Source organism: Protopterus annectens, chromosome 2.part0 (assembly GCF_019279795.1).
Source record: "Protopterus annectens isolate FY-2018-M chromosome 2.part0, PAN1.0, whole genome shotgun sequence".
Lineage (NCBI taxonomy): Eukaryota > Metazoa > Chordata > Ceratodontiformes > Protopteridae > Protopterus > Protopterus annectens.
In genome coordinates, this window is record NC_056728.1 from 1,315,907,599 (window position 1) to 1,315,922,011 (window position 14,413).

The 14,413-nt window shown below is 37.4% G+C and overlaps 1 protein-coding gene across 6 annotated transcripts in view; it reads left to right on the forward strand.

Moving 5' to 3' along the window:
* The window catches only part of LIMCH1 (LIM and calponin homology domains 1), a 1,973,196-nt gene that overhangs the window by 1,589,099 nt on the left and 369,684 nt on the right, over positions 1 to 14,413 (forward strand). For all 6 annotated transcript variants that reach the window (XM_044061504.1, XM_044061502.1, XM_044061501.1 and 3 more), the window contains one exon: positions 7,736 to 7,893. In XM_044061504.1, the coding sequence (XP_043917439.1) occupies positions 7,736 to 7,893 (158 nt within the window). The remainder of the gene's footprint in view (positions 1 to 7,735; positions 7,894 to 14,413) is intronic.

A 14,413-nucleotide genomic window follows, 5' to 3' on the forward strand; every position in this document is an offset into this window, starting at 1 on the left:
GGACCTCATAAACAAGGACATAGGCAATCTTCATTCACTTGACCCCACCCAATTAGGATTCGTCAAGGGCAGATCTTGCCTGTTGAAACTGGTTGACATTTTTGAGACTGTCATCATGGCACTGGATAAGGGAAAGTCAGTACATACAGCTTACCTTGACTTAACCAAAGCCTTTGACACAATCCCCCACTCAGACAGCATCGAAACGCTAACACAACTTGGCGTAAATCACTGTCTCATTAGGTGGGTGGCCAACTGACTCACCAATAGGACCCACAAGGTCAAAATAGGTGCCTCCACCTCCGACAGCAGAACTGTCACTAGTGGTGTTCCCCAGGGATCTGTCCTGGGACCTCTACTGTTTGCCATCTACTTCTCAGAGGTCCAGGCAAAGACAAAAGGCCCATGGCTGACCAAATTTGTGGACTACTGTAAGTTGGGTGATGTCACTGTCTCCCCAAATGATGTTAATATACTACAAGAGGGTTTCAAAGCAACAAATGACTGGTGCCAAAGTCATGGCCTTAAGTTAAACACAAAAAAATGTATTATCATACCATTCGACAAAAACATGGCCTCTCCTGATTACCACATCAATGGCAACCTCCTAAGCACAAAATTTGTGGTGAGAGACCTGAGTACACAGGTTGACAATAATCTCACATTCGACCATCATGTAGTGGCAGTGGTCAGAAAAGCCTTTTACTTGGTTCATCTCATAAGCAAAAGGATTGCATCCAAAAAAAAGGAGGTTATTACCTCTGTGTACTCCTCCCTCATTAGGCCAATAATTGCGAACAATGTCCTGTCCAAACACCTGCATCAACTGGAAAGGCCACAGAAATACCTCGCAAAGAGAATCCATGGCCTCCAACACCTGTCCTATGTGGACAGGCTCAAATCACTATCACTCTACTCGGTATCATACAGATTGCTCAGAGGTAATCTGTGTCTCATCTACAAGGCAATCTCAGACTCTGCTCTACTAGAGATGCTCCATATCCATAAGTCTAACTCCTCACGCATTACCTCATCAAAAGGCCTAAATCTAGTATGTGACATCAACAAAACCTGCTTGAGAGACAGGTTTGTCTCCCAGAGGCTGCCCCATCTCTGGAATAGACTCCACATGCACGTCAAAGTATGTTGCTGACCTTCTTCAAGAGTGCAACTTTGATGAGTGGATGGGAAACCACAAATTTGTCCCAGGGGGTTCCATCTGTATCCCTCATTGACAGAGGTGACGGGTGCTGATTGAGGTTTCTTTTTTGGGGATAAACTCTTGGCTAGGCTTGTAAGGGCTGCAGGGCCATTAGCCTAGTAATCTCCTATGATCCATACTGATTAGACAAAATAACAATCTGGAACTTCTCCACATCCATAAACAAGACTCCTTATCACATCATGACTAACTGTGGGTCTGCCTCTGTCTCCATCAGCCAATAACTCCTACCTAAGTAGTATGGAGTCCCTACGCATTAAGCCAAACACCATTCTCCTAAGAGACTTCAGCTACCCTTCCATTAACTGTGACACTTATACATCCCCTAAGATGTATTCCCAGAGATTTCTGGGCTTCATCAATACAAAGTCTCTGGACCAGTTAGTCTGCACCCCAACCAAAGGTGATAAAATGCCGGATGTGGTCCTCACCAGTATGGGATAGCTTTGCTTTCTACCAGGTCTAACTATCTCCCTGACTAAATCAGACCACAGATCAGTCACATTCACTTTCAGACTCAAGCCAGAAGAATCCTCCAATATCTCAGTATTCAGAGGTTATGACAAAGCTAATCTACTGGAACTCAGTGATGACCGAGCTAAATTCACCATTATCTTCCAACTTGATGACCCCACTGCTTATGCAGAATCCTTTACTGCCAAATTATATACACTTGTGAATAGTTGTATCTAGATAAATAGCTATATCTGTTCCCCATCCAAAGTAAATACAATGCCAAATTCAGAAATAAACCCATGTGGTGGATTCCAAATGTAAACGGCCTGTTTAATTAAATAAGTAAACTCACTGCACGTAAAAGTAAATGTTACACTCAATATGCAGACAAAGCTTTTGCTAAATGTAGCAGTGAACTTTGAACCCTGATCAAATCAACAAAAGCAAAATATGAGATGAAAATTATGGCCCAGGCAAAGGACAGCCACAAAGTTTATTTAACTATGTTAGAAACCTTAGAAACAATGTCCTGAGCTGTGCAAAGCTAGTAGTATATGATATCACATACTCAGACCCAAAGGACATAGCCAGTCTAGTAGCGGATAAATTTAGCTCTAATTTCACCCCTCCCTCATCCTATATTCCCAGATCTCATACCCACATTAACACCATCTCAAATCTTCCATGAGCAAGTCCTAAGGGCACTATCCAAGCCCAAGAACACTACTTCTAGGTAGCTGAATAAGATATTGGGATGCTTACTAGCCAGCCTGAATCAGGACCTGTCAGACCTCCTGTAGAGGTTATTCGATGTCAACCCCTAAAAGCGCTTTATTCCAGATGAATGAGGGACAACAATTGTCATCCCTTTGCACAAAGATGGGGCATAAATGAACCCTTTGCACAAAGATGGGGCATCAATAAACAATGGAAATTACAGGCTCGTAAGTCTGGCCACCTTCATATGTAAGGCTAGGTAAAGGATCATTTTGAAATTAATAAATAATGACATAGATAATCTACAAACTCTCGACTCAAACCAGTTCAGATTTCTTAAGGGCAGATTATTCCTATTTAACACGGTTGCCTTCTTTGAGAAGGTTACTAAAGCAGTGGATGAAGGCAGATCAGTACATGCTGCATATCTAGACCTGCAAAGGCATTTGACGTCAGCCCACACCCAGGTATTATAGATAAACTATCCCTGATAAATGTTAATCCCTCTGTAACTCACTAGATAACAAATTGGCTCACAAATAGAACTCAGGAAATTAGGGTGGACAGCTTATCTCCTCCAAAAGAATTGTCACTAGTGGTGTACTCCAGGGTTCAGTCCCTGGACCACTCATCTTTGTCATTATATTTTTTTCCTCTTTTTGTAAGCAAGGGAGGCTGAGGGAGACAATGTCAGCCTTCTTACCACTGCTACAGTGAGTATGTATTACTGCAGTCCTAAAGATATGCTCTCATGTTATTTTTACTGCTACTACAGTGAGTATGTAGTACTGTTGTACTAAAGATGTGCTGTCATGTCAGTTTTACTGCTACTGCAGAGAGTGTGTAGTACTTTGGTTCTAAAGATATATTGTCATGTCATTCTCACTGCTGGTAAGTGGAGTATATAGTACTGCAGTCCTAAAGATGTGTTGTTGCGTCATTCTTACTGCTACTACACTGAGTATGTAATACTTCAGTACTAAAGATGTGCTGTCATGCTGTAGAGCAGAGATACCATATGTCCAAGGGATATGTTAGTATACCCAACCCCCCAGGAATAGTAATCTCAGAGATATTAATGCAATGTTGAAGAATTTGATGGCCCTCTGCCACTGGTCATATATGATCGACATATTAACACAAAAGCAGAAAGCTAAACCATAAAATATATAATAATTACTGACCAAATGGCTGAAATCCGATTAAACACAAAAAAATAACTTTATTATAAAAACAATAATATACAGTAAGCACTTTAGTCTTATTTAAAAGACTTCTTCAGACTAAATACAAACTTCAGAGAACCAACAGTTATACAAAGCTGAGTCACGTGACTTAATTAATCAAACACTGTTTGATTTTCTTATGCTTTAAAAACACTTTAAAATTCTCTTTGTCACTAAGTCCTGGGGGGTAAAAAGCATCTAATTTAATTTGCCACAGATACTCCCAATTCCCTCCAGTCCAGTCTAATTCATCTTCTGCATCAAATTTATTTTCAAAAATGTACACTTGATCTAAAACGACAAACTTAAAAGAAATTTTACATCCACTTTTGCAATAATGTTTGCTAAGGGCATTATTATTATCAGCCACTGAAACAGCATACTTATGTTCATAGATTCTTAGATGTAACTGCCCAGTAGTCCTGCCAATATAAAAGTCAGGACAAGACATACACAAAACCAAATAAACTACAAATCTTGATTTGCAAGTAAAATGCCCATAAATTCTTATCTTAATATTGTTAACAATTAATTTAGTTAAGCCAGTATACAAGTACTGACAAAAATTACAATTAAAACACTTTTTCCTACTTTATTATACTTTTTGTTGGGATAAAAACAACCTAGACCGAAATACATCCTTAAAATTCTTTCCCCTTTTATAAACAAATATTGGCTCTTCTACTACCTTCTTAACCCCAGGAAAACTGCTAAGAACTTTCCAGTTATTCCTGATAATATTCTTAATAGCTCTTCTGTCTAAGGTATTCTTCACCCACTTACACGTACTAAAATTATTGTCACTAAACATCTTATTCTTTTACTTATCATACCTTTCCTTCTTATATTTATAACTTCAGCAATTCTTTGCTTAACCACCTTCTCTGGATACCCTCTATTTAATAATCTGTAACATAAGGGTGTTCATTCATTCATAAAATCTTCATCACTTTTAGTGAGCATATTTATTCTCATTAACTGCCATTTAACAATATTATTCTTAATTCTTTTTGAATGCATCCTATCATAACTAAGACAGGCATTATTTTGGCTTTCCTTCTTATATATTCTAGTTACTAACTTGTTGTTCTGTTTTAAAACCACAGCATCTAAGCTGTTAATATCACATTTGGATGTAAACTTTAACTAAGTACTAACTTTATTAACATATTCTAAAAATGATTCATAAATATTAACTTTACCCCTCCCAGTAAGGAGCTTATAAAAGACAATATTATTAAAAAAAACACTATTAAAAGTAAATTCTGTCTCCGATGCACTCATGAACACATTGGCATAACTAGGGGCCATAGCAGCACCCATGGCAACCCCATTCACCTGTTGAAAGAAAACCAAATTAAATTCAAAGAAATTATAACTGAATATGACATCAAGCATTTTCATAATAAAACGGATGGTATTGTCAGAAAAAAGCTTGGAACTATCTCACCAGACACCTGCAGCAGCTGGAGAGACCTCAGAGGTTTCTCATCAAGAAAATGCAGGGCCTTTAATGCTTGACCTACATGGACAGACTGAAGGGCCTAAAACTGTACTCTGTTCCTTAAAGGCTGCTGAGAGATGACTTGTGCCTGGCCTACAGACCAGTCTCAGATCCTGCCTAATGGAAGTTCTGCACATCTGCAAGTTACATGGGACAAGATTTGCTCCCTCTAGGGATCTTAATCTGCCCTGCAACATTAAATGGACGTACTGGAGAGACAGATATGTCTCCCAGAGATTGACACTCCTCTGGAACAAACTCCCAATTCACGTAAAACAGGGCTCCTCAATGACCCTCTTTAAGCATAACTTAGACAACTGGATGGGAGAACATAAATTTACCCCGGAGGTGTCACCTATGTGGACATTGGATAAGGGCAGTTGGTACTGATCTTAGACTCATGCTGCAAATATAGACCATACAACTTGGTCAATAAGGGAGCAAGGGTATAACATGGCTAGGCCTATAAAGGCCCTATGGCCAATAGCGTAGTAACTTCCTATGAACCTATAATTCAAATCTCACAAAATCCATCCCTAATTCATTAGGTATAACTGTATAAAGAGACTGAATGTCCAAAGTGACTAAATAGTCCGATTCCAACACAGTCAATTCCTTTAATTTCTGCATGAAATTGAATATATCCCTATCAAAAGAAACACTCTGTTCAACAACTTTTTGCAGAAACGTGTCTACATAAATAGCCATGGTTTCAGTTTTACCTCTACCACTGGCAACAACTGGTCTAAAATGCAGATCATCCAAGTTCTTATGTATTTTAGATAAACCAAATATTCTGCTTTTCTTTGGATTATTAATACTTAAAAATGGGCTACTTCATAACTGATGACTCCATCACACAGCCACTCTTCTATAAAGGAATCTATCAGAGAGTAAGCCCTTTTTAAGTCACGAAACAGGACAGGTATATAAAACTTATTATCAAGCAGCATATTTAACATCTTGTCTTAATAAAACTGTCTATCTAGAATGACAGCATCATTACCTTTGTCAGCCTTGGTAACAATAATGTTTTCATTATTTAATAATTGATAAAAAGCTGTCCTCTCTTTACAAGTAAGAGTTTAAAATTTATGCTCTGAATTACACTTGGAAGGTTCTTTCAACTACATCTCTGTAGTATTTAGAAATGCTTTTAATTCTAGTCACAAAGGGGGGTTGGAAACACTAGGTTTACGGAGCCCAACACCAACATTAATGTCATCAGAAAATAAAAATTTTAAATTCAGTTTCAAAACATAGATCTGTAAGCAGTTCAGAGTGTCACATTTATCCGCTCGACAAGCAGGAACAAAAGTCCATCCTTTCTTCAAAACATTAACAGAATCATAATCAAGAATAAAAGAGGACAGATTCACTATTTTAAAACCATGTCCAAATGGGTCTACTATACATGATCGAAACTGCAGAAAGCCGAAACCCATGTGGCTGAGACCGTATGTTCGACTTCTGCAATTTCAAGCATGTAATAAAAATACACAACATTAAGACACTTTCTTATTGTTAACAGGGGGGTTACAGCCCCCCCCGTAACTTTAATATACCAACTCCGAGATTGCACTACAGTGCGGAAATGGAAATATTTCCATTCCACACTGCATGGAAATGTCCGTTACACATGGTCGGGATTCCAAAAGTCGAACATATGGGCTTGGCCATTTGGGTTTCGACTTTGTGGCATTTCGACCATGTGTAGGGGACCCTTCCAAACATACCTATCATTTCCTTGTGTTGGCTTTCAGACCATTCCACCTTTGATTCTAATTTCATTGATTCAAATTTCTTCCTTGTCTTGTATTCACTAGTGCAATTTTGAAGATAGATTTGATGCTGAAAATGAATTAGACTGGAGGGAGTATCTGTGGCAAATGAAATTAGATGCTTGTCACCCTCCAGGACTTAACGACAATGAGAATTTTAAAGTCTTTTTAAAGCATAAGAAAATGAAACAGTGACTGATTAATTCAGTCATGTGACTCAGCTTTGTATAAAAGTTGGTTCTCTGAAGTTTGCATTCAGTTTGAATAAGTCTTTTAATTAACATGAAAGCACTTACTGGATGTTTTTTGTTTTTATAATAACGTTCTTTTTCATATATGATCAACATACAATCTAAGTATGTGGCTGCAAAATCAATTTTTACCCTTTCACCCTTTAAGTAGGCCTGGCTGCATCCTTGGGTATAGATGGAATGAGTAGTGAAGTGAGCAGCAAAATAACGATTTGTGCACAGTTTACTCATATATATATATATGTATAAAAAACATTGCTCAGGGTGAAACAACCCAATTTTAATTCCAAAAATAAGGTTTAAGCGCTTTCGTTCATTAAATACTGAACTTCATCAGCAAGGGCTTAAACCTTGTTTTTGAAATTAAAAGTAGGTTGTTTCACCCTGAGCGGCATTTTTTTATTTTTCTGAGTTTACTAGTATGCTGTTTGACGTTGTTTTTCGGTTTATATATATATATATATATATATATATATATATATATGTATATATTAAATGTTGACTTAGTCTATTTAACCTGTACTAAAAAGAGATTCTCCAGTCTTTGAGAAATTTCTCTGTTGTTTTTCCTGACATAGGACCTGGCACGTTGGAAGAGTCGTAGAAGAAGTGCTTCTCAGGACCTGATCAAGAAAGAAGAAGAAAGGAAGAAGCTGGAAAGGTTAATGAGTGGGGAGGAAGATGCACTGGGACGAAGAAAAAGTATCAAGACCTATCGGGAGATTGTGGAAGAAAAGTATGAATTTATGTTTCAAAGCAATTATGGTATAAATAGCAAAGAACCACTAACTGTGATAGTTTCTGCTAGAGCATTCTGAGTGTCTGAATGTATGCCATTACCTGTGAAACGTTGAGGTGTTTGTGACTAACAGGGTGTAAATTAGGAATGCACACTTTATTTATGGAGACCTGATTTCTCTCAAATGCTTTGTCTTTTAGGATATAGAGGTAAATGACTTGGCTCTTTGAGAAACACGTGACTTGGCAGATCTATGCAGATCTTACACGAGGATAATCAGAAGTTCAAGTTTATTAAAATGCTTTGAAAAGTACTGTTGTTGGTTTCAGTGCAAGCCACTGCTTTCATATCAGCTGTTAGAAGCAGTAATGTCTTCCTGCATTTCCAAAAGGACAGTCTGCAGCAGATTGTAAGTGTTCATGTTAGCGAGCCATAGTAAATCATGTGCACATATGTACATTGTTTACCATGTGTGTGTGTGTGTGTGTGTGTGTGTGTGTGTGTGTGTGTGTGTGTGTGTGTGTGTGTGTGTGTGTGTATGTGTGTGTGTGTGTGTGTGTGTGTGTGTGTGTGTGTGTGTGTGTGTGTGTGTGTGTGTGTGTGTGTGTGTGTGTGTGTGTGTGTGTGTGTGTGTGTGTGTGTGTGTGTGTGTGTGTGTGTGTTGTTTATTCACTGTAGGTTATACAGATATTTTATTCAGCCCATGTCAAATATGCGTGAAACTGATTGCATGTATTACTCAACCACAGCAATTCAGGGATTCATGTATGTTCAGGCACAGGAAGTCAAACGTGTATGCATTCTGTTAAGTCATGGTAAACACCACTAACATTAATTTGTGTAACTGACGTCAGTCTTCAAGTCATAGTTATGTGGCTGTGAATATGCTACTCTTATGGCTGTATACTGTAATGTCATATCCAATTATTATAACTTGTTGATCATGTGATACAGAGGTAGAAGAATCTGCAGGTAATCCTGATGGAGGAATCATGGATACTTGCAGATTTAAACAGTGTAATAAAATGAGATTTCAAAGCAAACCATCAGGATTTTTTGACAGTAGTGTATACCATGGTTAATAAATAGCAAATGCATGTTTTGTCCGAACTGCACAATTCATGAATTAATGTGTGGGTAGAATCCTCAAAAGTAAATGTCCCACATATTTACGTATTAAAACATACAAATAGCTTTCTTTATAAAACATTCTTGGTGTCACAGTATTAACTTGCTCACTCCAATGGAGTTTTGGACGTTTGCACTCTTAACTACTTAACCAATGATGCACCCTCAGCTTTTCATCAAAAATCTAGTTATGTCCTCACATTTTAAGCAAATGCCCATATCCCTGGAATAGTAAGGGTTACTAAAGAATTATATATGACAAACTTTTCAGCACAAGCTAATCTTTAGAATGGCAGCTTTCCTCAGATTCTGGGTCTTAAACTGGGTTCTGTAACTCATAATACACACAGTAAATATTCATTTTGGAATATTTTTGTAAACAGCTTACAGTATCTCAGTAGCCACTCAGACTGCACATATATTGTCAGCAGAGTTTTTTTTCATCTAGCTGTGAACTTTCATTTGAGGCTAAGCAGATCTATCAATGTCTATTTGTTGTTAAGATATTTAGAGAGATGTGAAAATGATGATAATGTAAATAGTGTATTAACAACAATTAATTTCTCTTTGGCTGCACTAGACAGAGGCTAAGTATCAGAGCAATTGTGTTGCCCATCATTTAAGCTTTAAGATGAAAATTTTCAATATCCTATACATATCTTAGTTTTGGAATTATGAATATAAATGTGAACAGACAATATTAGGTGTCGGCAGGATATTCACTGGGCTATAAGGGGTTAGTAAATAGTCACTCTGCATCTGTGAAAAATAATTTTGTTACTGTCAAATCACTTACATTTATCCTCACCCAGAGCTTACTTTTATAAATGTTGAAGTCGTAGGTGTTTTTCAGTTTCCATCTATCAAAGTTATTGTGGGTCAGGAACATTGTTTTTTTTCTTTGGACAGAGATAGCAAACTGTTAAATAAATTTGTTAGAGTCAGACTGTAAAAATCATTGAGTTATTCAAACACAATGTCAATTAATAACAAACAATAATGCAGGAAAGCTTGAGCATCTTAAAGCTAATGTACATTAGGAGGCAAAAAACCATACACAAAGTTTGTATAGAATTTTGACTGCTTTATTGACCAAAACACATTGGTTATATACATTTCATTATCAGTTTTGCCCACCTTACTGGTGTGGTCAGTGACAGGGTCTTTACATCATAGTAATTCATAAAAGTGCTGAGTTTGTGTTTTCAAAAAGTCCTTTTCCCATGAGAATGTTGCAGCCTTGCAAACAGCTGGTCAGTCACGATGACCTCCTGAGGATGTAGCCAATTCAAGGTTCTCTGATTAGTTCAAATACAATAGATGTATGTCTTCCTTAAAGCCTCCCTTTGTTTCTCTTGTCAGCTGTGCACTATCAGAGATAGTGCGCACAAGGCTACTTCCCTGGTGGAGGCAGGAAAGAGGACATACATGCGAACAGATTTATTATTTTCTAACTTTGCAAAATAATCTTTACTTGAAAGACATGAGCCAGACTGCATCTGCAAGCTGCCAAGGTCAAATTTCTGATTACACTGCAGCTTGTACTTCAAGCAATAATATGCAGGTTTATTTCTACTGTTAATCTAGTAAGACAGAATTAAATGCATTACATTATGGATTTGAGTACATTTATTCCTAACTAAAGCACACATTTCTCTATATATTTGATCACACAACTTATATATGTTTGAATGATTAAATACACATCTTCCTAAGCAGCACACATTGTAAATATATTTTTCTAGGCAGCATGTATGTAAATATATTTTCTAAGCAGCATATATAGATTTTTCTAACATTCTCCCTCCTCTTAATGCATTTTATTCTGTTTAAAACATAAACAATATTATTTCATTCCTCAGCCTTTCCTTTCAAGGGCTTTCAGCTAAGTAAGTCATTGGTTTTATATTTCAGAAAAGCATCATTTGAAATTAAACTTTTAATTTCAACACTTTGGTAAAAGTTTCAGTAGCAGATATATCAACAAATTTTTGATTAATCTTTTCATGCAGGAATTTCACAGTAAACACATGCTCCTATTAGGAGTATACCCACACAAATAGCAATTAAATGTTTAATAGGATGGAACCCCACCCCCCCAAACAGATTCTGGAAAAAGTCCGTCAGTGGGTTTGGGCCTGGTTTAGTCATTGCTGATACTTGCTGAATTACCTCTAGGTGGTCATTGATTTCATGTTGGTTGTCTGGAATATGCACAGCATTCTTCTTCGTGTACCACCTCTTGCCGCTAGGGTGAAGTAAAGAGCCATTCGATTTTGTAGCACAACAGTTTTATTGCATTCAGTTCATTAGTCACCAATTCTAGGGTGGAAAAAGTTGCATTGTTCATGACTTTTTGACAGCTTTCTCAGCTCCCAGATCGATTTGACTGCTCCATAGGCTGGTGGCATTCCTGCCCTGGATATAACACTGTTGCCCAGGTTCATATGAGTCAATTTACTTTTGTCTTTCACTGAATTATGGCCTTTTAACCAGCTTCGATTTTACCAACTGGATTCACAGGTTTTTTCACTGGACCTTCAGATTCTCGAGCTGTTTCCCTTACGTTTCATATTTTACCCAAAGGTAATTCTGCAGTATGTCTTATTGCTGAAACCAGATAACCCAAAAAACAACTGCGGACCAATTCTCAGGTAACCATTTATATGCCTTTTTCCCACAAATAAAATCATTACTTTGGTACTGATACGTGTTATCCCTGCATGAAACATTTTCCTATTCCTAATAGACAATTGCTTAGTTAAGACTAGATTGTCACATACTGCATTTAATGTAGTTTTCATTGAACTCAGATATGAATCATGGTTTGTATTACAAACAGTACCCCACTTTTGACTTTAATGTAACATTTATAAGACATTGTTATATTACCATTACTCCAGCCCACCTGGAGGGTATTACTCTCATACAATTTCTTTTTGTGTGAACAGGTAAAAATAAAGCAATTTTGTCCTGTGATCTCACGGTGCCTGTGTCAAATAACAGGTTTTCCCAAGTTTCATTTATTCCCAAGGGAACAGCAGACATTAAAAGTCCTCCATATGCTGTGGGTATTGCAGTACAGACCCAGCAATTTGAAACGTTCATAGTCTCTACATAAACTCGTTTCATAGCCAGGTATGTGTTAAAGTTTGGGTGCCAGTCTGTAGCCAGTCCTTCATCACGTTTATTAATTTTACTTCTGTAGTTATATGCAAGAAAAACCATAACAACAAAAGGTTACTACAAACATAGTTATTAAGTGTATGATCAGTAGGCCAGTGAACCAATGTCTCTGGGGTTGTTTCACATTTTTATTTATTCTGCCTCTGGCCATTCTGTTCCTGTGGTATGTCCAAACTGAATTTCTTAACAGGTTTGCAGTGGGTTAAATGAACCCAAGATGATCTCTCAGCAATTTTACTGCAGTGGGTGTTGCCAACAGTACCTGGTACGGACCTTCCCACCTTGGACTCGCCCAGTTCTTTCTCTTTATGACTTTCAGCCAAATCCAGGACCCCGGGTCAGCACGGCTTCTGGTTTTGTTTCTTGTTTATCTGAAAAGAGTTCAACTGCAAAACAGTCTTATTTATAACAGTTTCTTTATTTAATTAGCTAGTGAACTGTCAGCCTCCAGCCCTGCAGGCATGAGAGCTTTTACTGAGGCACATAATATGCCCTTTCAAATACTACTTTAAAGGGGATCAAACCCTTTACATTTGTTACTGTTTTTCATGCTCAGCAATGCTAGAGGTAAACAGCAAATCCAATTCTTCTGAGTCTTACTCATCAACTTTCTTAACTTGTTTTTTTAAAATCCCATTGTACCTCTCCACCAGTCCTGCTGACTGTGGGTGGTAAACACAGTGGTTCCTTAAGGAAAAGCTTCTACCCATTTTGAAAACATATCTATGATCACTAAACAGTATTTTTTCCTCCACATTTATTCAACTCTATGAAGTCCATACAAATAGTATGGAATGGATATGGTGGTGTAGGGAAACTCCCTTGCTTGTTTTAAATGCTCCTTGTGCATGGTGCTTTGTTACAAGTATGACAAGCTGCACAAAATTTTATTGTATAATTTATGTATCCATATGTTTGGAATATTTTATTTACTAACTGTACCATCCCCCCTGTTGAGACATGGCTCTGCCCATGGCTCAACAAAGCTGCATTTTTAAATAAATTAGACGGTAATATTAAATTGCACCTTGTTTTACCCAGTTTTGTTTTTTTGCTGTTGTAGTAAGCATTTGCATTGTTTTAACATGTTTAAATCTAAAATCTCAAAGGGCTGTAATTTTTCAAAAATAAAGTTCCTGAGTCTGAGGCTGCTTGCTTTGCAGCTGCATCAGCTCGTGCATTACCTTTGAAATCTTATCCTGTTGTTTTGTATGAGCTACACATTTACAAATAGCTACTTTAGTAGGCAACTGAATAGATTCTAATAGCTCCAAAATAAATTGCATGATTAATAGGTTTTTCACTGGATGTAATCATCCTCTATTTTCTTTATTATTGTGCAAACACATGCACTGTAGAAAAAGCATACTGATTATCAGTATATATGTTTACTTTTTGCCTTTTACTAAAATACATGCTTCTGTCAAGATTACCAGTTCTGCTGCTTGAGCATACAAGTTGTGTGGCAAAGTTTGTGCTTCTAAATTTTAGTGTCTGTAACTACTGCATACCCCACCAGATTTTTCCTGTAGGACCCCTTCTGCATGAGCCATTCACGTAATATGTCACCTCAGCATTGTCCAAGGGCATATCTGTAAGATCTTGTCTAGGTAAAGCTAACTGTTTATATGAGGTTGACTCAGCAGTATGGTCATACATGAAAGATGTCTAGCAGGAGAAAGGTATGCAACTTTTTCTTGTGGCAGAATTATTGCAACTGCATGAGGCATTCTCAATGTGAGAGGGTGGAATAACACCATTGAGGCTGAAGCCTGTACTGCCATTGCTGCTGCAACTACTGCTTGTACACAGTGAGGCAAAGATTGCACCACTGGGTCTAACTGTAATGAATAGTAAGCTATGGGGCATTGCTTATCCCCATGTTGCTGCTTTAATACTGATGTCATGTACCATTGCTTACAATCTATGGTCTAAAAAAACGTTTGTGATAACTTGGAAGTCTTAAAACTAATGAAGAAGCTATTAACTGCTTCAACCTGCAGAAAGCCATTTCTGCTTTTGTTTTCATTGTAAAATAATTTGGTACCCAGTTCCAACAAAAATTAGTTGTACCTAGGAAAGACATTATTTCTTTTTTAGTTGTTGGTTTGGGTGCTTGCAAAATTGCTGTTTTTTTTCCCTTTTCTCTTTTCCCACTATTTAGTATTTTACCTTTACTGAATATCACATATTCCAGGTATCT